The following is a 23,399-nucleotide window of genomic DNA, read 5'->3' as shown; positions in this document are numbered from 1 at the left end:
GATATTCACATGGTGACGCTGGAGTTGAGTTTTGAAAAGATTTCACTCTGGAACCTGGTTTAAAAGTTTACCTTTGCAAGACTGAGAACGCTGTTATCATGTAAATGATAGGCCGCAAACGTGAAAATACCTTTGCGTTTGTGCCGTTATCTACTGTGTAAAGTGTAAAGTGCCTCTTAAGGACAGAATCACATACATGTCATACACATGTAGTTCCACCATGAAGCCTTCAGAGTGGACTCTTCACTGACTTCAGTATTACTTTTCATATCTGGAGCACAAAGGCTGTACAGTTACCATATACAAATATGTACTATCACAGACATTAATAAACCCGGGCATGCACATCAAACTGTCACCTTTATGCTTTGCTCACCATTTATAGATATGGAAATTGAAAGGGATGCAGTGCAACTGGGGAAATATAAATTATTGATTTTGACAACATTCAACCATCATTTTGAAAAACATTTGAGAATACAGAAGCGGAATGTTAGACCTGAAAATCCATAGAAAAAAATATACGCATTCACGTTTGAATCAGTATTTTTGAAGTGGTGTTTGTATGAAGTACTTCTGCATAGTTAGTGTGTTACCTTATGGAGGTGGGGATGAGTGCAGTCACAAGATGTCACTGAAGCAGAAGTCAGCATTGTACTGACGCAGAGGGTGCAAAGAGAAAAACTTTTTTATTTTCACAGCATACTGTATATAAATGCTTAAGTTTTACACTTAATGTAGGATTTTTTGAGCGCTGATTTGCGAACTGTTTATTTTTGCACTTTTTTCAAGCGTATTCAGCCATGAATTACTACACCTTTTTGCGTTTTAGCAGTGAAAAAATCTTACAGATATTCATTTTTAAGTAAGAACTTATATATATTGCGGAAAAACCTTTTTGGCTGGCCCCATCTGCAACAGTACAATGCTGACTTCTGATCATCTCCATAAGGTTACACACTAACTATGCTTAAGTACCTCATACAACCCCACTTCAATAATACTGAACTGTCCCTTTAACCTCAAGCAGTCCCAGCTCAGGGCAGCAAACTGGTCACAGAATATAAACATTATCACAATGGACATTAATATAAAATCTCTTAATTGATTTCAAGGATAAGGTTTGTGAGATACTGCATTCATATTATTTGCAACAAATCCCATGAAAAAGATCAAAACCGAGCCTGACATTCACTTGAGCCATAGAGCTCTGGAGTTTACTTTAAATCAACCTCCAAAAAGGTTCATTTAGTCGAACATGAGTAATTCACTTGAATGTTCGTATGTATACAGTCTATGTTAAGCAAAAGGTACAAGAACATTCAAGTTAATTAACCTGCGTTCCAATCCCCATACTGTCTACTATTTAGTATGCCAGAAAAAGATTTAGGATGTCCCAATACATGCACGTCAATTGTAGTATGCTGAAAATACATAAATGCCCCACTAACTCCAATAGCATTGTGGAGTATTCGTCTTTATTCTTGACATTTCTCGACATAATGAAAAAAAATCTTCATTATCTGATTTTTTTTCTCTCCCGTGGCCCTAAAACTCTTCTGTACTTTAGTATGTAGTGTAGTAAAAAGAAAGAGTATGTGATTTGGAACGCAGGGTAAGTCAACATGCCACAAATACTCACTAAGGTGACCTGCTATGAGGCCAGTTGGGGGTGCTAGTGGGCTATGTATCAAATCATGTACTGTACCAGTCACTGAGCTGTCATTATGATGAGAGTAGAACTTAAAAAACAAACAAAACTGAGTTGATAGGAATCCACTTAAACAAAAAACACGATCAGCTACAAAGAGTAGGTTGAGAGGAATAGAGTAAAGCACATAAAGCAGCTGCCTGTAAAGTGAAGTTCACCCAGCACAGGCAGGGTAGTTCTTACTGGACATTCCTCTCTCAAATAAGCATGGGCCAGTATGATATTATGACGGGCAAGAATACCACGGTTTTCACAGTATTGTGACTACAGCTCCAAAATGTGTTATTTTGAAACGTCTTGGTGAAAAAACTTTTTTTTTCCCCCCGGCTGAACAAAATCTTTTTATTTCGTAACAGCATAAAGGATATTTAGAACCTTAATAAACATGTATCTTTAAAATCCTGTAGAAGGGTGCTAATACCTTAGAACGGTGCGATGGTAAGTAATAGCAGTTTTAAAAACCTTGACTTTTTAAAACGGCAATATACAGCCGTGGAAAAAATTAAGAGACCACTCAAAATGTTCAGTGTCTCTTGTTTTACTATTTATAGGCATATGTTTGAGTATAATGAACATTTTGGTTTTATTTTGTAAACTACTGACAACATTTCTACCAAATTCACAATAAAAATATTGTCATTTAGAGCATTTTCAATAAATCATGTAGAGATGAAGATTGAAGAAAAATCCAGACTGGTCTCTTAATTTTTTGCACGGCTGTACCTTGAAACCGGTTATTGGCCCATGCCTACTCTCAGATCTCATGTTTGGTGAACTTCAGGGCACTCAACATGAACATGAACACGTGGGGAGGGGGGGAACACAGTTTGCAGTGGGGCATAGGGGCACTGGAGAGCTGGCTAGCTAGCCTCAGTGTTTCTTGAGAGAGTCCAGCACGCGCAGGATGTGCAGGAAGAGGTTGACGATGTCCAGGTAGAGGTTGATGGAGGCCAGCACATGCTCCTCGGGGGACAGCTGCTTCATCAGCATGTGGGTGTCATAGATGATGAAGCCACAGAAGACCAGAGCCCCACCTCCAGCCATCACCAGCTCCATACCATCGCTCTCAAAGAAGAACTGCAGAAGAGAGAGAGCAGAGACAGGCGATAGTACTGCTGCTGTGTGTGATGGCTCTGTCCAAACCTTCACATGGTGCTATGTGGACCAACCTGTTCCACCAGACATCACTCTGGGGCTCGGCCATTCATGGAGTTAAGTTATGAAAATAATATTAGACGTTATGAGTCTCTAACTGACTTGCTAATTGTATTTTTATTTTCATTTAACCTTTATTTATTGAAAAAAAAATAATAATAAAAAGTAAATAAAAAACTTCCTAATTTTTGTTCCTTCCCTGTGGCCCTAATACTCATCTGTACTAACCTGAAGGTTAATACAGAAGGAATTGTTCATAATATGAACAATTCCTTCTTATGTTGTTTATGAAAAAATATTGTTTTAATGTCAGTAATCAACTGGCAAAGTTTCATAATCTTTAAGTTAAAATGTTTACCCTAGTCACCTGTAGTGTGTCACCTTAAAGCCACATCATCGGGCAAGGGAGCAAACATTCTTGGAAGATAACCATAGATTCTGATGGTCACTTCACAATAAACAAAATAAAGATACAATGTGCCTTAACAGAGTTGTAAAGGGTTGTAGTATTTTACAACCCTGTGCAGCCACATTCTGACGGGAGTCTTTCTTTCCTTTCATTTCCTCCTTCATGTAGCTGGAGATAGCTACAACACTCAACACTGTGAACTCTATGCAAAAGCATCATCTTTAGCTGAGAGGTGTGAAGAACATTGGTGTCTGTTCATTTGTAAGGCCAATGCCATTAGGGGAATGCTCCCTCCCGACATTGCTTCCATGTTTCAATGTAATCTCAGCTACATTGAAAATGAGCGCTTGCCCTCAATTGTGCCTCTGAGAATAAAATAAAGTTTGATGATGAGGTAGTTGAACTTACCCTCATGAAGCCTGCTATGATGAGGATCCACAGGCAGGCGAACAGGCTGGAATGAGAGGGACAGATCAGATAACATTTGCCTGTACAGGTTTCTGCCACACCCACACATGTATTAAAATGGTTTTCTACTACATGTTCTTAAAAGCGATTGTATATGTGAAATAAACTAAACTAAACTAAACTAATTAGACTGTTGGTTAGCGCCCTGTGCAGGACCACTGACAGTAGGTCACACGCTCTCACCCTGCTCCCATCCGGCTGAAGTCTCTCTTGGACTGGAACGTGTAGACGGTCAGCCCGGCAAACACAGCGCAGGTCAGGAACAGGGCCTGCAGCACAATGGAGTATTCATAGAAGGTCACTGTGGGGGGGGGGGGGGGGGGGGGAGAGAGAGAGAGAGAGAGAGACCAACAGTCAGGACAGTGTGCTAGAACCAAAAAGAATGTTACATTGACAAGAGTCCTTCAAGAGCTACTTACCAGCTGTGGCCACCGACACTGATTCCAGCAGAGTCTGAAAAACCACACACACACAATTAGTGGCACTGATAGAACAAGGCTACAGTCACTTAAGATGTACATCCAGTTGATTGCATATTGCACACATTGTAAATATTGTTCATCACATTTCATTTTAACTTATCTACTTTTTATATAGTGTTTTTTATCATCATCATCATCATCATCATCATCCTCAACCACTTATCCGAAATGGGGTCGCGGGGGCAGCAAGTGTTTTTTATATTGCACATAAAATGCCTTTGGACTACTTAGTATTTAGAAGTCATCTTATGTAAATATTGTTTATGTTTATCTTATTTAAATGTGAAGTAAGCGGTTTATTTATGTTAATATAAGTGTTAAATCGCTCTTTATTCATACAGTGATCACTTACATAATGTGCGCGTTTCATAAAGCCGATCTCAGTCAGCTGCTTTGCATGTAATCGGCAAATAAACTTATTGGAGTATCCCAAAATTTTTTATCCAATTAGAAGAGAGAACGCTACAAACCGACACTCCATGGTCTCACTGCCGGTGCACGCCAGAGCAACAGATGGGTGAATGTGTATGCACCTACAATGGCGGAGCAGGTAAACATCCTTCCCAATGTCTGTTTTGATGGTTTTTATCATGTTTTATCACACTTATGGATCTGAGATGATGCTAGATAACTTGCTGCTTGAAGACCGCAGTGCATTAATGTGGTGATGTGGGGACGAGGGAGGGGACTGCTAACTGCAGTCACTGACAGAAAGTTAGCTAAAAGAACCATTCCGCTTAAAGCACCTTTAACTCTATATTTTGTTATTGTATTGTTCCAACTGCACTGTGGGCCAGAGATAAACGCCATTTTGATTCTGATGTATGTCTTGCATATATCAGAACTGACAATAAAAGACTTTAATTGACTGAGCAGCTGAGCTAGCATCACAAAGTCAAACTTATGAAGTAATGGGTGAATGTTACAGTCAGGGTTTTAAGAGGAGCAGATGATCTAAATGACACTGAGCTACAACTAGGATCAAACAATTGACTTCTTACAAATACGGAGAGCAGGTAGAGGTTGACTGGATGCTGGTGTCTGTATACAGCCAGGGCACACAGGAGAACCAGGGAGCCCACCGCCGAAACCAAGACCACCGCAGGACTGGGGAGGAAGAGAGAGAGCACAGTCAGGCACAACACGGCCCACACAGACGCCACTTTTAACACATGAACATCAGTACATCAGTTATAAAGACAAGCTACATGATTGTTTAAACATTACAGTCAACAACAGTAATAGGACTACACAAATAATACATTACACAAGGGTCTAGCTTACCTTAAAGATATCCCACAGTTCAAAAATATGCACTGTTTGATATCACTCTGCAGTTGAAGAAATATCATTATTGTGATTTGGATTTGTTACTATTGTCTTGTTTCTACCGAGCAGAGCGCCTTGGTTTGGTGCGGCTCAGTCCGCTTATATTGGCGTTTCCATTGCCAAAAGTTGGGTAGGGTCCCAAAATAAATGAGATGAGCCACTCTGAGCCGCTCCTATTTTCAGTACTCCTCCGCTGGGGTACCTGCCGTCTGAAAGGGTGCCGAAAAGGTGGAGCTACACACTGCCGTCCATTGATTGGTCGAAAGAATCGATTCCATAGATAGTGTTTTTTTAATGTAGAAAGCTGTGTCCCGGGCATTACCGGTGGTGACACAAGTTTATTTAGCTAGAAAAGCCGGCAGAGCACATATCTTCCACCAGCCAAAGTGGCGATATAACATGCCTACGCATGTGTGGAGTGGAGCCGTGATGTCATAGTTATCACAGGGAACAGCAATGCTATTCACATGGTGACACTGGAGTTGAGTTTTGAAAACGTGAAAATACTTTATACGATAACGCGTTTGTGCCATTATTGTTACCCTGTAGAGTGCCCCTTATATGCATTTCCTATTGTCTAACTGACCAAGAACAGAATCACCTCCCAGAAACAGTAAAGAGGCCATGGCCCTATAAGCTCTCTAGGTCTAGTGGGTCATTCTTCACATGTTGTTAGACAGTCACCTGGCATGGACAAACTCCTTGATGGTTGTGGAGAACATGAAGAGAGCCGAGGTGGCCGTGGTCAGGATGATCTGCAGGCTCAGGAGGGTGTACACCTTCCGCAGGAAGTCTGAAACACACACACACACACACACATGCACAAGCATGCACAAGCATGCACAAGCGAACACACACACACACACACAAGCGAACACACACACACACACACACACACACGTTACAGCAGCTGGATGGATACATGTAAGCAACCAGAGGCAATGGCCTGTGTGTGAACTAATGTGTAACACTAATGTTTTACCAGTCTAAAAATCACTCAATAATGGAAGGCCAAAACAATTCTCCGACTTGATTCCTTCCTATGGACCCACTAGACGTCTACGGTCATCTGGAGCCAGGCTGCTAACTGTTCCTAGGTTTAAAACTAAAATATGGGGGAGCTGCTTTCAGCTGGAATAAACTACATAAAGAAATCAGATCAGCCCAAACCGTTTCTGCCTATTAAACTAAAGAGGACCTTCATGTTCACCTGTGCTTTTAACTGAATGTAGCTACAGTGTATTGATAAAGCTGAAAAGAGAGACAGTAGATAATTAATTTTCTCTAATAATAGTGATTCTTCAGCTCCTTTCATTCTTCATGTACATGCTTTTTAATGATGCCCTCCCTCTTTTATTCATCTTTTATCATCTATTTTAAATGTGTTATGTAAAGCACTTTGAATTGCCATCGTGTGCAAGGCCTATTTATCAATTCGCCTTGTCTTTAGAACCACTAGGCTACTGGCAGCTGGATAGCTTTCAATAGTGGCATCGCTGACTCTGGGTCTAGGTTACAATAACGTTGCCCATGTATTAATATAACTTTAGGTTAACATTATATGTTAATAGGAACTGTTCAGCCAGCTAGTAATAACTGCCGTTTAATGATGGCTACAATGACAACAGTACACAGGCACACAGCGTATGACGTCTAGCAGCGTTAGCAGACGTGGCTAGCTGCTATCACGGTCTGGACAGCGCTTTACTTACCCATCCGTATCTGGACACTGGCTGTAGCGACATTGGTGCCATAGTTAAAGTCGTCTTCTATAGAAGAGCGGGGATATTTTTCAGTGCTCATGGTGGTAATGTAGCGTTTCTCAGCCTGATACTGAGTCGGGCGGAGTAGCTCTGCTGTTAATCCACGGAGAAAACACGGAAGTCCTACTGCGCTCGGCCGTGACGTCAGAGAGTTTGAGAATTCACAAATGTATTCAGTACCATCCAAAAAGCTTATACGGAGCCCCTCTCATGACAGATCTGTTCCCCCAGATGTCACCAGAGGGGCTCCGTACTTACATTGTTCACTGAGCAGCTATAAAAAATATATAAAATTTGAAAAACATAGAAGTACGTAAGAAAATGTAATCAATAAACAAAACATCAAATAATGTAATTGAATACATTATAAACCAAAATAAAAAATAAAAAAAGCTAAAAAATAAATAATAAAAATAATAAACTATAGGGATAAAAATTTGAAAGATTTCTAAACATTCAAGGCTTGTTTGCAATTTACATTTTAATTTGTTTTATTACAATTAAACAGTACATTATAGAAATGTTTAAATAATGGTTTAGAACCAGTAAATGGATACAGTCTGTCATAATTTCCTTGTATTACATAATTTGTCCTGCATAACAGTTCCAAATGTAATATAATGAAATTCTAACTTGAATGAATGATTGTCTTTTCCAGAACAACATCAGATAGCTCAGTTTAAAAAAGAATAAAAAAAAGATAGTATTATGTCCAATGGACAATACTAAAATTGAAACTGAAACAAGGGTTCATGTTCACAGGCAGTGCGCGGTTATAGTTGTATAGTTATGCGTTGCTCAACAAGTAGAAAACAGGAGAATGTATTTGTGTATAAAGCAACACTTCATATAGCCGACAGATAATGTAGTTGATCTATGATCCGCTGATTTTTTTATAATAATTATTAGATCATGTATGCTTGTTTTTGTTCTTAGTTTTATGAGCCAACACGGTGAGCTTTTCATGAAATTAATTTCAATTAACAATTAAATAAATTTAATACAATAAACTTGCTTCCTTAAACTTTTGGAAAGAAAGAAAAGTCAAACAGAAGAAAGAACAAACAATATAGCATTTACCATCAAGAGTCACACATAACCAGTTGGTGAATCTTTATTTATATATATATAAAAAACAAACAACAAAAAAACAGGCTCTACGAGTCAGCAAGCAAGGTGACTCAGGGACACATGACCAAGATAAAGAACAGCCATAAAAAACACATTGCTACTGTAACGCTGAGGGGAAAAAGGTGCTTTCCACGCGCATGCACATGCACACTTTGTTATGCACTTCTGAATTCCTATTGTATAAAGACTGATAACACTGGCCTGTGATCTGATGGATTTTTTTTTTCATTTTCTGTCCATGTTTTATAAACGAAACCTGCACATTCACAGGCTGAAAGACATAATACATAAATCAACACATTTCACACATTAATAAAGTATATCCATACCACATCATGTCACCAACAGGACATAATGCAGAATAATAGAAAAGGAAACAGTCAAAGGACATAGACAATACACTACTGTACACTATACATGAGACAGGCTAAAGCAGCTCATCCTCACCTGCTGTGAGGAGGCCGGAGCAACTTCTTTCACCCAGTTTTTAATTATATAAATAACAGGGTAGTACACAAAGCTGCATTTCAGTTCTCTTTGCTTTTGTTTTCTTTTAATGCTCTCTGTCTCTTTGCCATTGTTTCTAACTCTTTTCTAAAGGGCTCAATGGGATCAAACGTTGGGGGGAAAAACTAGTCCACATGCCTGGATTGAAATTTTTGTTAAGAAGGGGGACTGAACAGGCATACTATTGGAGTATGATCTAGAAGGGATTTTTTTCCCTTCTTGCTTAACATTCAGTATAGAGATGAATCAATCAGGTAAAGTTTACGCATCATGAAAATCAAGTCATTTTTCTTTACATAACAACTGTATTTTATTAAAAAAATATATATATATGACAATAACAAAACATCCCATTTGGTGGCATATACATCTGGGTAGATTGAGGATTGGGATTTGGGAACATTGAAATGACTGTCTCACTTACCCACACTCATCAAACAAGAACAGACATTTATATAGCATACGGAACAAGTATTATACTCGTCCTACTGCTCTACCACTAAACAGGAAAACACACTGTGGGCAATTGAGTTATTGCTTGTGACTACAAAAAAACACAGACTAAAAAAAAAGCAAAGACGGCGGGAGAATGACAGAGGGGAGGATGGGACAGAGAGAGAGATAATAGGAATAGAGAATGGTCTCTAAACTGTGGCACTCAAATACACACTTGTTATGGGGCGTTACTGCAGAACAAATGTGTGTTTTTCCTCAGTCTAATGAAGATGCTGAAGAACTAAGGGGTTTTTGATTTTTGGAGAGTTGCCCCACAAACCCTCCCTGTCCATGAAAAACCAAACCTGTCTGCTCATATTCTACCCGGTAACAGTGTAGTGTGAATTACTGATTGGCTGGTGTCAGTGTTTGGTGGGCTGTCTTTGAGAGCCTGACTATATGCACAGCTCTATACTTTCGCTTTATACCAGCTCTGAACTGACAGGGATCACACGCTCCACATACGCGTTAAACTAAACCAAGAATTATGTATGATCTGAGGGTCCTGGTTCTTGCCTTGCTGGCTGTTGTCCACTGCCTTGGGGAAACCAAAATATGTAAGTACTTGTACTTTATTTTCATCTACTTGCTTTAACTTAACTTAGAATACCAGAAACTGCTTAAGTAAAATGGCTCTCGCCCTTGATGGCTGCAGGCACACTTTATGGCAGTTTGATTAATGATTAGGCTCTAATGCTTTTATTAACAAACATACAGAATAGAAGGAATAGAACTGTATGTAAACTGAAAAAGTGAACACACAAACAACGGACAACATTAAATAAACAACTATGGCGTACTCTACTTAACAGGTTTCTAAGGACATTGTTTAAACTAAAGGCAAATGTTAAGCAAAGAAATAAAAAGTCAAAAAGGTGTCATGAAGGTCACTTCAGTACTGTTATATAGTCAAGGAAAGGCTGACATAACTGTCTAAATGTTTAAGCTTTCCCTGAAATCTCATAATGGATGTTCTCCCTATATAGAGTAGAGAACTCCATGAGCCACATATCAAAACAGGGGGCTATCTCCTTATTCCAGAAGTGTATGTATTTTAATAAGTTGCTTCTGATGTGTTAGAAAGCCAGAGAGGTTAATGTAGAAGTCAATGTGAAAGAGAAACATTATAAAACATTTTTTTTTTAATTCGGTGGTATTCCCCTAAACAGTTTGGTTTGCTTTCGATTTCCTGTAAAAACAACTGTGTCACCACCCCCTCCCTCCCTCCCTCCCTCTCTCTATCTCTCCTTCCCTCTCTCCCTCCACTGTTCAGCACACACACACACACACACACACACACACACACACACACACACACACACACACACACACACACACACACACACACACACACACACACACACACACACACACACGGACACTGGTATTTGGATGATCCCCAAAAGTCCAGAGGGTGAATCTCTTAAAGCCACATCAGTGAAATAAACCCTCAGATGAACTGCAGTCAGAAAAGTGATAATAAAAAGATACGGTGTGCCTTGGTAGAGACAGGCTAAGACAGTGGAGGACTATTCCTATTGCTCCTTTTATTCAGCCAGTTAAAGGTAAAGTGATTCTGGAGAATGCTTGTCGTCAAAATAACCCTTTGTCAAAATCCGTGAATATCTCCTCACGATCAGCTACCTGTCCGTACTGTGTGTGCTTGCTGAAAAACAATCTGGTGTTAATTACATAGCCTAGGCTCTGTAAATGGGTAGGTAAACAAAGGGGCCCAGCTATGCTGGAAAGATGCCTGTTTACAGAGCCTAGGCTGTGTATTAACACTGGATTTCATTCAGTGCACCCATAGTACGGACAGGTAGCGGATCTTACCAAATTGAAATTTACCGATTTTGGCGTTTACAGACAAGCGTTATTCCCCAAAATCACTCCAATCCTGAGGAGATATTCACTGATTGTGACAACAGCAGGCATTCTCCAGAATGGCTGACTACGCTTTTTAATGTGGCAGAAAATCAATCAATTGTTATAAGCTTGTGACATCCTTTTCCTTTCCCCCCCCGCGTTGCCTCTGTAGCTCCGCCCAAGGTCCAGGTGTACAGCCGTGACCCTGGAGAGTTTGGGAAGAACAACATGTTGATCTGCCACGTGAGCGACTTCCACCCCCCAGACATCAGCATCCAGCTGACCAGGAACGGAGAGGAGCTGCCCAACGCAGAGCAGACCGACCTGGCCTTCAAGCCTGACTGGCGCTTCCATCTCACCAAGAACGTGGGCTTCACACCCACCGATGGAGAAAAGTACAGCTGCAAAGTCACACACGGGCAGAGCGTTAAGGACTATGCCTGGGGTGAGTAAAGACGGTGCTGATGCCCAAATGTGTGTGGGAAACGTTCTCACAACCAAAGAGTGGACAGGAAAATAAGACCGTATCAGCAGCAAAGTAATAATAGTTATAATAAAACATAGTAGTTTTGTAAAGCGCTTTTGTAGAACTCAGAGTTACTCCAAAAAGAGGTGTTAAGTTAAAAAATAAACTATTTTACATAGTGATAGTAACAGTCTAGGAGAACATGCCTTTCCATAGATTGCAACAAGGAATTAAAATGTGATTTTCATAATATACATTTTGAAGTTTTATTTTACATGCATTTGTATGCAGGTCTGCAGAAAGTTACACAGTGGTATAGGCAATATATTGTGCATATTTTCCTCTTGATTAACTAAATATCTGGAAATATACAAGTGTATCAAATGAATCATACGAAGCATATTAATGCATATGGAGAAGTTTTTTGATAATATGAGATTGATCAAAAAACTTGCGTGTTGTTTTTTTTTCTTTTTCTCACAGAGCCAAACATGTAACTCAGCCGGCCTTCCCTACAGCGGCATTCACTCTGCACATCTTCAATCAACAGGATCTCTCTCTCCAGACCTTCTACCTTTTTCCTTTCCCAAATCCAAACAGCAATATCAAACTACGGGGGCTTGACCAATTCAAAGAATTGGCAGGCTTGCAGCTTATATTTTAGCAGAGTGTGGCCTAAGATTATTTGCACCTTATTTTTCCAACCTTTGATACTGTTTTTCGAGCCTTTGAAAGGCATTTTAGTGTGTACATTTAGGTGAAATGATAAGATGCTTTTGTTTGTTCAGTCTGTAATATGTGTGTGTGTGTTGGGTTGAACTAAATGAAACTTTCTTCTACCTATATGAGGCGATCAGATAAATGATTATTGGACAGGTGAATCAATAAAGGGTTGTTCTGAATGCACCTGACAGGTGTGTTCAACAGTTATAATTTGTTATTTCAAGTCTCTGTTAATGCCCTTTACAAAGTAAATGCCTCTTGAAAATTCATATACGTCTTCATTTTTTCAATTTCAAACCATACAATTTATTATTATTATTTATTACAAATAATCAATGTGCATTGAACTATCTGTATGGCTGTACCCAGGATGTGCCCTTCCACTTCAAGGCCTGAGACACATTTGACCTGCATTGTGGACCATTCTTAGCCTGGCTCCGCCCGCCTACCTACCTCCGCTCAAATTTCATTTTCCCTTTAGTAGTCAGTCTGGGGCTGCGGTGTATTCATGGGTTCCTGCTCGAACAGATTTCTGCCGGTCCAATCAGCGAACAGAGGGAGTGGCTGAGAACGATGACATCAAGGTTGTGCACCAGTTTCAGTTGTAGTCACAGGAAGACAATGGATAAGGATACGAGAGAAGCTATTCAGTCTGTTGTGGCAACGCTGCCGAAAATCGATAAATTAAAGCCCGGAGCAAGAACAAGCTTTGCTGAGTTTTGTTGGTTACCGGCTGGTCCCGGCGCAAGACATACGTCACAACCAAAATGCGATTAGTTATGGCAGATCCGGAGTGGCACTGGGCAGATCCAATCATTTTAAACCTTAACAGACACCTGCCTCCAAGTGAGTGAACGTTTGTCAATTGAGCAGTTCCAGACCTTCTGTACAAATGAAATAAAGTACAGTGGTCTGGTAGCACCAGGCTAGACCATTCTTGAAGGCCTACTTGAGAGAGCATATATATGGGGTTATCCCTGTTCCAAAGGTCCTATTTTAATATGCTGTGTGGGCACTGGGGGTTCCCTACTCACGTCTTCCATCACTACTTGCTAACATTTGGGCCTGTTCACCATTTTTAACAGTTTAGGCTCTTAACTGTTAGGCTAATATAATATTATAGTGCCCACTGCCCATAGTCAGGAGTTGAGTTTTTCATTTTATTGAGACACAACATCTTGCAGGTTACTTCAATGACCACTCTTTGCACATGTTAAAACCTGGAATGCTGGTTAGATGAGTATTGATCATGAATTGACTATAGACAAGGTGTGGAAGATAAATGCTTTTAGCAGTCCATTCCTTATTGTATGTGAAGACAGAACAGAAGGAAATCTTCTGTCTGATGGTAATATTCACTATTGTTCATGCTGATCTTTAAATACCATCATCATAATCTTCCCCAGTGGATCAATGTTCCCTGGCCAGCTAATTGCTATATTTTCGTCGCCAAAGTTGGTTTAAACTGTGTTTATGAGAGTGGCTTTTAGGTGCTTATAAGTCAGAGGAGGAAGCATTGCTGAGGGTGACAAACTGACAAAAGTTAGGCCTATGAGTAGTGTAGAGAGAAAATGAGATAATAAGGCTGTAATAATCAAGCAAAGAGTATTTAATCAAACAAACAGAAGCTTCATGTTCCTGGATCCTAAGAACATGGAGGTCCATCCAATCCAGGAAGCCCCGGTGGCTTCCTGAGCAGAATGGCCAGGAACAGTTCAGGGCTCAGGTCTCTTATCCTGGCAACAACAATGGCTTTAGTTCACCATAACAACAATGCAATGCTCTCAATTGGCCATGGTCATGTGAGGGGGGGACGGTGTGGGGGACAGTTTGAAGATACAGCAGGGGGAGTTCTGAGCATAAAACAATAGAAGAGGTGTGGCCCGTCTGAGTGGTTTGTTGGATACGCATTTGAGGAATCTACATTTCAGTTTAGAATTAAACAACATGCAATATATCTCATTACACGTATAAGTCTATACAAGATAAAAACAATGTTTCCTATTGCATTAATAAGCATTCTAACATTTGAGTCCAGAGATATATATGCAATATCTGCCTCCACAGTAGTCATGTTCAAGGAAAATGGCATAGAGAGGAATATAGGGCCCTAGGAAATATTAATGCTATTTTATAGGCCAGCCTAGGCAACTATAAACATTCTTCACATGATAATCTTTAAACACATTGAGATAACGACTATCTCTGTTCATCAGTCGTTCTCTGCTCTGTAAAGGACATGGCTGGTGAAAAGGGTGGACTTGGACAGAAACACGATGCCAGACAAATGCTATACATGCAGTAGCCTTGGTTCTTTTTTTCTGCAAACACAGCCTGCACACATGCAGTTTAAGCTGAACACTGAGCGTTTCCTGCTGCTTTAAGTGTAACAAATGTAGGCCTAAATACTATAATTAGGCTATCAGTGCATCGGATAGGCTTGGCTATTGAACTTTGTCTTTTGACTGTTCCTGTAGGCATAGGCTACCTTTGTATCTGTCTCCTATATAAAGTAACTTTGCATTTGAAATTACAATTGGTCTATATCAAGTTACAAGTATGTCATGTGTGTAGGCTATGTGGGAGAGTGAAGTAACAGTAGGTATAACCAACAGTTATTGTGAACCAGGCAGTTGGCCCAGGCTAACTCCCAAGCAGCTCAAATACTTCGAAACTGCGCAACCATAGATAGGCTAGTAGGCTATATTTAAAGTGCGCAACAGAGAGCAACATGTCTGAGTGAATTCTACCTGGCAACAGTCGGTCCTAGTATTTCTACTGGTGGAATTATGGGAAGCCATTTTGTTAACAGCCAGGGTACGCCGAAAATAGTCCTGCAGGGCGGGGTTAGAGGCGACCCCCGATTGGTTGAACCGCCCCGACGTCTTCAATCCGCCGGGGCGTACCGATGTTTACCACCAAGCACCTCGGAAGAGAAGACTTTTTACTTTCGATATTGTCGCGGAGCACTTGGCATCTCGCTTATTGGGGAAACTTACAATAGCCTACGTTTCTCATTGTACATCGACCGACTACAAGAAAAACATGAAGAAAGGTGTCTGCGCACTCTTGGTCAGTCTACTCTGCCTGTTGGGCTCTTCAATTGCCAAAGACGGTAAGGAGTCTGTTGTAGCCTACTTGTTTATGTGACAATATATTTACAAATGGCGCTGTCTCACTCTATAATGGCAGGTAGGAGTACGGGCCTTGGATATAGCCTATACAATTGATATTTTATATTTACCCTTTCACTTGGCCGCCTGCTACCAGGCCACATTTGTAGTAGGCTAGGCTTAATTGTAGGCCTGCAGGTAAAGTTCCCCTAAAAGTAGGCAACATGTGAGTTGAAAGGGTAAAGTCCACTTTTTTACCACTGCCACCCAAATAAAAAATCCCCCACACCGGGTTGTTTTTTCAATAGGCTGCCTACATTGTATTCATTTTATGATCAGTCTGATGCTAGGCCTAATAATACACCACAGCATTACATTTTAAACCAGAATTTAAAAAGTAGTAAGCCTATGTGTCTGAAATCAAAATAGTCATTACTCTCCCATGTTTCCCCCTTAAAGGTGAGGTAAGTGATTCTAGAGAATGTTTTTTGACTCCTCACAATATGCTTCCTATCCTATCCGTAGTGTGAGTGTGCTGAAAAAGACATCTGGTGTTAAAGGTGCTGTGAGCAGGCCCCCAGGAGCGGTGCTTTCCTCAATCCAGCAGTGCTCAGTGGCCGAGCCTGGTATTGAAATTGTTTTGTATGGCGGTGGTAAATTCCAAACGAAGCCCGGAAGCAGATATCCCCGTTCACTCCAATACAAGCATCAAACAGGAATGTGTCTCCGCCAAAAAATTCTGGATATCATTCAAAGGCTTTTACTTATCTTTAGACCATGTACTAATACAATTGAAGTTTTCTCTGTTCAAAATGCCACCGCAAGCGTTTAATAGCTGTTTTATTTTCAGCTTTAGCCGTTAGCCCGAAGAGGGGTGGGACCTACGACTTCTAGCTTTACAATGCAAGAGAACGAGAATATTTCTACATCCGGAACGTCATGCTTTAGGGGCGTGTTAGGCACCCATGATGCGAAAGAAATTCTGATCCTGTATGTTGCGCTGCGCCAATGAGCAGCTTTCATAGGAATGAATGGGCGCCATGTTTCAATCCATGTTCCATTTCTTTATAGGTCCCTACGTCACCATATTAATGCACTGCGATCTTCAAGCAGCGAGTTAGCTAGCATCATCTCAGATCCGTAAGTGCTTTAAGACATGATAAAAACCATCAAACCAGACATTGGGAAGGATTTTTACCTGCTCCGCCATTGCAGGCACATAAACATTCACCCCTCTGTCGCTCTCTGGGCGTGCAATGGCAGAGAGACGTATACGTTTGTAGCGTTCTCCCTTCTGATTGGTTATCAGTAGTGGGATCCCTGAAAAGTTTATTTGCCGATAACATGCAGAGCGAGTGACTGAGAGACCTGTGTTATGAAGCGAGCACACTATATAAGTGATCACTGAATGAATATAGAGCGATTTAACACGTATATTAACATAAATATAAACTTCACCTTTAATACACAGTCTAGGCTCTGTAAACTGGCATGTAGACAAACAACAAACAAACAAAATATAAACAAAGGGGACTCACTTTGTTTACTGATCGGTCAAAAAGGGGATTTTGTCAACAAGCATTCTCCAGAATAGCTTACCCCACCTTTTTAATTGTCCCTCTACATGTTTTGAAAAGGTTTGTCTGTTTCCTCTCCAGCGGCGGCCCAAGTCCAGGTGTACAGCCGTGAGCCGGGAATGTTCGGTAAAGCCAACACCCTCATCTGCCACGTGACCAAGTTCCACCCTCCAGAGATCCGCATTGATCTGCTGAAGGACGGCAAGGAGATGCCTGGGACCGTGCAGACCGACCTGGCCTTTGAGCAGAGCTGGCACTACCACCTCACCAAACACGTGGCCTTCAAGCCCACACAAGGAGAGACGTACAGCTGCAGGGTCACCCACCTGGGCAAGACCAATGTCTACCAATGGGGTGGGTGTCTCTCTGCTGAACCGTCTTCACAGTTATTAGCATGACGATAACATTGACATTAAAGCCTCGTTTTTAACAGAGCAGTTGGGGGCGGTACGGGGCGGCTAGCATTTCTTTGCGTTTCCACTGTCAAAAGTTGGGAAGGATAACAACATAAGCAAACCGTTCTGCAACTATAGTCACCTTTTTTGTTGGGGTACCAAGCCATCCCAAAAGGGTGGAGCTACACACTGCAGGCCGTTGATTGGTCGACAGAATCATAATTTCTGTACAAGAGATAAACCGCCGTATGTAGTCACCTCAGCAAGAGTTTAGAGTCTTGAGTTTAGAGAGAAATGTTGGCGCGCAGCTCTTTGTTGTGTGGTGTTTTTTCTCTTCATTGAGTTAATCAGCGTGCTACACTGAGTCCTGCTGCTATGATGTCACCATAGTAGCGGCTATCGCTGTCCGGCAAAAATTCCGCCTATGGGCTAAGGGTGCTGTTAGTAGTAGAAACAATCCAGATCTAGGGTTAACGTGCCCTGCAGAACCCTGCTGTGCTGTTCAGGGGAAAGGAGACATTAGTAATGACTGTTTGATCACAGGATTAATACAACAGTATATGGGAGCTACCATTAATAATAATCAAGAACTTCTAAAGGTTGTTTTTTGGAGGAGCTTTTCTAACATGTTTTTACTTCTCTCTATAGAACCAGATATGTAGGCTCCATGCTCAGCCTTGGCTCAGGTATGTTCAATATCCATTCTCTAATTCTCTTTTTAAATTCAGTAAGAAAGTGTGAACGACTACAAACTGTTCTTGTCCTCTGTTTGATGACCGCAGGTCTGCTGGGGGTCAAGAAGACCATCGGAATGTTTGATGTGAAATCATGGGTGATGGAGTAGCTGAAAGCATAGTATCATTATGGGGCGTTATCATTTGAATCAGGAAGAAATCTACATGTGACAAATTGGTATTTTCGCATGACATCAATTTCAACAAAGGAGCCATGTTGTCTTATCTTTTTTTCTTTTTAATCTTGTGGTAACAAACGTGTCGGGCAGAAAACCTCTGCGATCCAATGAGCCTGAGGTGGGTATATATGGAACAAATCTTACTTGGTGGAGCCTTAATATAAGCATTGACACTGATGATTGGAAAAGTCAATGTTTGAATTCCTTTGTGTGTTTGATAAGACTTTCATCTCGACTGTTCTCCTTGGGTTATTCATGTAAATGTCAAAATAAGTTTTATAAAATGATCCTGTGCACTATTTAGCTTTTTATAGAATATGATTAGGCGTATTAATAACCAGTAGAGAGATGTATTATGCAGAATGACTCCAAAACCTGAGCACTTTATTTTCTGAAATCTATGCTAGCAGACTAAATGTATTTTATTAGGGCTGTCAAATTAACGTGTTAATTTCGATTAATTAATCACAGAAAAAATAATGCAGATTAATCGCGCTTCTATAGTGCCCTTTGACCCGGTGCGTCAAAAGGGGTGTGATGATTGCGCAGCTGCACCTGTAGTTTGAGGACACGGCCCACACGGGATTAAAGAGTAAAGAAAGAAGCAGGGGAAAGGTCTATGGATGTGTTATGGGATGCTTCGGGCAAATAAGCATAAATGTAGGAAGACATCTGATGTTATTCTGCGCTGTGTCTGTGCATTATTGATTTAGTGGGTGCCTAATTAACAATGTAGGTTCAAAACTCTCAGTATCTCCCAATCTTCCTTCGTGTGTCTCACTTTTGTTTGCTAGCTGCCTCGTCTCCCGCATGAATGATGGCTACAATGGAGAGAGAAGGCTATACCGCTGTTTATAAACAGGGGTAAAAGTCTCATATAGGTATGCGATTAATTTAGATTAATTAATCACAGAGCCTGTAATTAATTAGATAGATTTTTTATATCGCTTGACAGCCCTATATTTTATATTACATTTTGTGTAACAAATGTGTTTATGAGCCCTGATAAAATTAATTTGGAAATAAATGTGTGTTGTCTTTCTGCTTCCATCAGAGTTTCACTGAATGAATCCCAAAATGTCCTCCCTGTTCACTTCATTGAGTTGTTAATCTTAACTTTTATAATATGTCCATGATCCATAGCTTATATATTTTACAACTTAAACCTACTGCAGCATTTTTGCTTTATATCTAGCAAAATAAAATGTTATTTTTCCGTTTTTAAATTTGTACACAGCTAATGGGAAAAAATGGATGATTGTTTATAGGGGAGAACGGGGTAATCTGAGCCACTTTTTACATTTGCTCCCCTCTAAGCGAGCTAAAATGATTTATCACTCAAATTTACACATTTCCCGTTAATTCAGGATGTTTCCTAGATATGGGCATTAGCAGAATTTTTTCAAGACAAAGGGCAATGAAAATATGATTGTTTTAAAAAAAGTTGTCATGTGGCTCACTTTACCCCAGCTGTGGGGTAAACTGATCCACTTACTTTTTCCACTCTGAAACTACCATAACAACACTTGTAACAATAAGAATCCTGAAAGCTAGCCACACATTCCAGAACTAATGTCGGACTAGTAAAAGAATGATGGGGTTTGGTCAATTTGGCAAAGCAAATTTTCTAAATTAGTAACTCTGAACAAAATCAAATACAACATATTATAATTCAAAAGGTTTTAATAAGATTCAAATGAAAGATAGAACCAGTTAGATTAGAACGCAGTCTGGGGGTCAGAATACAGGACCCTTAGAGCCAGCTAGTGTCTGGGGGTCAAAGCATAGGAAAATCAGAACCAGCGAGAACAGCCTGGGACTCAGAACACAGGAGAAGACCCAACTGGATTATAACATCATCATACTCTACAACTAGGCCTATCCTACATTCCAGCCCTGAAGGTTACAGGGACAGATGAGAAGGTGCTCTTTCCGTGTGGTTGCCCCAGGTCGTCTTCCTGGTGTATTTCCTTGGCATGATGGCTTTTCTACAATGTGTATGACATTAAAATAAAACATATGTCATGTAATATTACATTAAAATATGTTTAAGACTAAACTTAACTTGTGCCTCATGGTGGGGGAAAGTGAGACAGTGGCTCACTTTCCCCCACAGCATTTAGCTCACTTTCCCCTACCACCACAATTTGAGAAAAAGCTACCTCTTTTAGCATTTCAGGCTAATCTTCAGTTATCAGCATCACATGGTTTCATATGTTGGTAGTTCATCAACACGTATGATAGAAGTTTTTCTACGTGAATACATTTGCTTTGGCACAACAGTTGATTAAGTTTACAGCAAGAAAATTTACTTTTACATGCAAAATACCTATTTTGGTGAAAAAAACATGCTTACCACAGCACCATGAGGTCCTCTCTTTCAGGGCCATGGGGAAATGAGAGGGGCTTGAAAACATATATCTCACATGACCACAAATGTTTTCCGTTGCCTAGATACAAGGGGTGGCTCACATTACCCGATGCCTCAGATTCCCCCATTCTCCCCTATGTCTTATATTCAAAAGTATATAAAAGATGCACGAGTTCTTTCAGGAAATCAGAATCCTTCAAAACACTTGAAAGCAATGGTCTCAGTGAAAGGGGGACATTCTGTGTGTGAACAGTGTTTATGTTATAAGATGGGTGCTGAAGCCTTGTGGCTTTATTTTTTTTTTATTTTGAATAAAACTGAAAAGACAGAACCCTGCTCATCATTATTCTATGTTCTTTTATAGATTGTCGGTTACATTCCAAGCAATTGCCAAATTAGTTGACACAATGTTGTTATCGGCTACAAAACTCTCTCTGTATTTCTCAGTATGGCAGTGTTTACAAACTGGTGTCGCCCCCCTTGGGGTGTATCTTAGGGTCTGGAGAGTTCCCCCAATATAGAATGACAGCTTTCGCTGGGATCTCTGTATGAAAAGCAACAGATTAGATTAAAGGCTCAGTAAACAGAATGGTCAGTTTAACTAACCTCCTGTCAGTGACTGCAGTTAGCAGTCCTCTCCCTCGTCCCTACGTCACCACATTAATGCACTGCGGTCTTTTAGCAGCGAGTTATCTAGCATCATCAATTCGTAAATGTGATAAAACATGATAAAAACCATCAAAACAGACATTAGGAAGGATTTTTACCTGCTCCGCCATTGTAGGCGCATAAACATTCACCCATCTGTCGCTCTGCACGTGCACCGGCAGTGAGACGGGTGCCAGTTTGTAGCGTTCTCTCTTCTGATTGGTTATCAGTAGTGGGATCCCCGAAAAGTTTATTTGACGATTACATGCAGAGCAGGTGACTGAGAAATCGGCTTTATGAACACACGCACACTATATAAGTGATCACTGTATGAATAAAGAGCGATTTAACGCTTATATTAACATAAATAAATCGCTTCTGTCGTGTGGTGACCGAATCTCCCCCATGCTGACAAAGACAAAGGCGAGGCTGGACAATTCAATGTTCCAAGTTTATTGCAGGAGTTTCCATCAGACAATACAGAGGACTTGGTGGTAGCATGAGCAAGGAGGGCTGTCCCCCAAAAGCTAGCTAGCCCACACCTGTGCGTAGTCTTATATCAAACCCTTGGCATGCTGGTACTCCCTAAAATAGGCATTTGGTTTCATATCACAGGTCCCAGCAACAGATGATGTTTATCTATTTAAAAGGTTGTTTTCGTCTCTCACTGTGACCTCTAACATTTAAAGGCCTTTGCTCAGCAAACTCTGGTATTAACCATTCAAAATCCACCACACTTACTTCACCTTTAACTGTGACTCTATTTTCCTTTCTGAGGCGATGGCTGATGGTATTCTTGAATGGGACTGTACATTCTGTCCACCCCCTTTCAAAGTCCTGGCTTTTCATAACCATCAATGCTACTGACTATTGTTGTAGCCTAATCATTAAGGTTTTAAAAGTGTAGAAAAAAAGGCTAGACACTGCAGGTGGATGGAGTAAATTGTTTTGATCATTTTTCATCATACATACAACATTGCCAGTTGTTAACTGGCTACAATGAAAGAAGTGTTTCAGAAATGTTTGAATAAATGTGCAAATTAGGCTATATCTAACTAATTATAGGCCTAAAATGACATGTCTTCAAAAAACAAATATCTAGATGTTGGATAAAGCCAGAGTTCAGATTTAGGCTACATGAACATGTCATGTTTCTGATGGTCGATTTTAGGATTTATTTGACCTACTGTATATACCTTCATAACATGTCTTCTTTCATTTATCAAAGGTCCAAAACTTAGTCTACATGTAGGTGTTCATTTGACAAATCCTTTTCTGTTTGCCTCTGTATTTCTGCTATATCCTTAACCGCCATTATCCGAACATTAGTTTGTTCAACACTCTGAACCATACATCTCAACTTCTAAAGCACTTACATCAACTTAACTTTCCATAATAATTTGAAGGATTTGTTCATATTGTTATTTGTCTGATTTAGGCCTATAAGACATTTTCTTCTTTTGAAAACACAAGACAAGATCTTTACATAGGCCTAATTGTTTCGTATTTTTATTTATAAAAATACAAACACGCTGTAGGCCTATCCAAAATGGACTCTATTATGTTGTAAAAATTAAATAAAGATTTTAACTGTGGCTTTATCCAACATAAATATGCTAAATTATACATAATTAGTTAGATAATGTAAAATGTGCATATTTATTCAAACATTTCAGAAATATCGTCAAATAATAAATAATTGTTTTAATCAACTGGTAAAATCTTGTGATGATATCTAGGCTATAAGTCATAAAGTGTTCCATATTCACCTGCAGTGTCTCGCCTTAAACTTACCTTGACCTTTGAGGGAGACTATTAATGTGGATGTTTTTCAAAGTTACATTTGTGCAATGTGCAAATGGTCTGTATCTTTCCCT

At 40.1% G+C, this 23,399-nt stretch overlaps 2 protein-coding genes across 2 annotated transcripts; one reads left to right on the top strand and one right to left on the bottom strand.

Moving 5' to 3' along the window:
* Positions 1–412: 412 nt before the first annotated feature.
* tmbim4 (transmembrane BAX inhibitor motif containing 4) lies at positions 413–7,450 on the bottom strand. Its single transcript, XM_080051008.1, has 7 exons — positions 7,267–7,450; positions 6,239–6,347; positions 5,227–5,332; positions 4,163–4,196; positions 3,927–4,044; positions 3,684–3,729; positions 413–2,788 (listed from the first exon to the last, which is right to left on the bottom strand). Exons 1-7 carry the CDS (start codon positions 7,355–7,357, stop codon positions 2,582–2,584), a joined length of 711 nt encoding a protein of 236 aa, XP_079907134.1. The 5' UTR covers positions 7,358–7,450; the 3' UTR covers positions 413–2,581.
* A 2,404-nt stretch (positions 7,451–9,854) lies between these two features.
* Positions 9,855–19,551, top strand: b2m (beta-2-microglobulin). Its single transcript, XM_080051076.1, has 7 exons — positions 9,855–10,007; positions 11,489–11,761; positions 14,722–14,735; positions 15,338–15,620; positions 17,277–17,549; positions 18,239–18,276; positions 18,373–19,551. The coding sequence occupies exons 1-6, from the start codon at positions 9,938–9,940 to the stop codon at positions 18,250–18,252; spliced, it is 927 nt and encodes a 308-aa protein (XP_079907202.1). The 5' UTR covers positions 9,855–9,937; the 3' UTR covers positions 18,253–18,276; positions 18,373–19,551.
* Positions 19,552–23,399: the final 3,848 nt, after the last annotated feature.

The sequence above is a fragment of the Ammodytes marinus genome (genome assembly GCF_949987685.1).
Source record: "Ammodytes marinus genome assembly, chromosome: 22".
Lineage (NCBI taxonomy): Eukaryota > Metazoa > Chordata > Actinopteri > Uranoscopiformes > Ammodytidae > Ammodytes > Ammodytes marinus.
The sequence above is the reverse complement of the archived record's forward strand: the minus strand, read 5'-3'. Positions and strand labels throughout refer to the sequence as shown.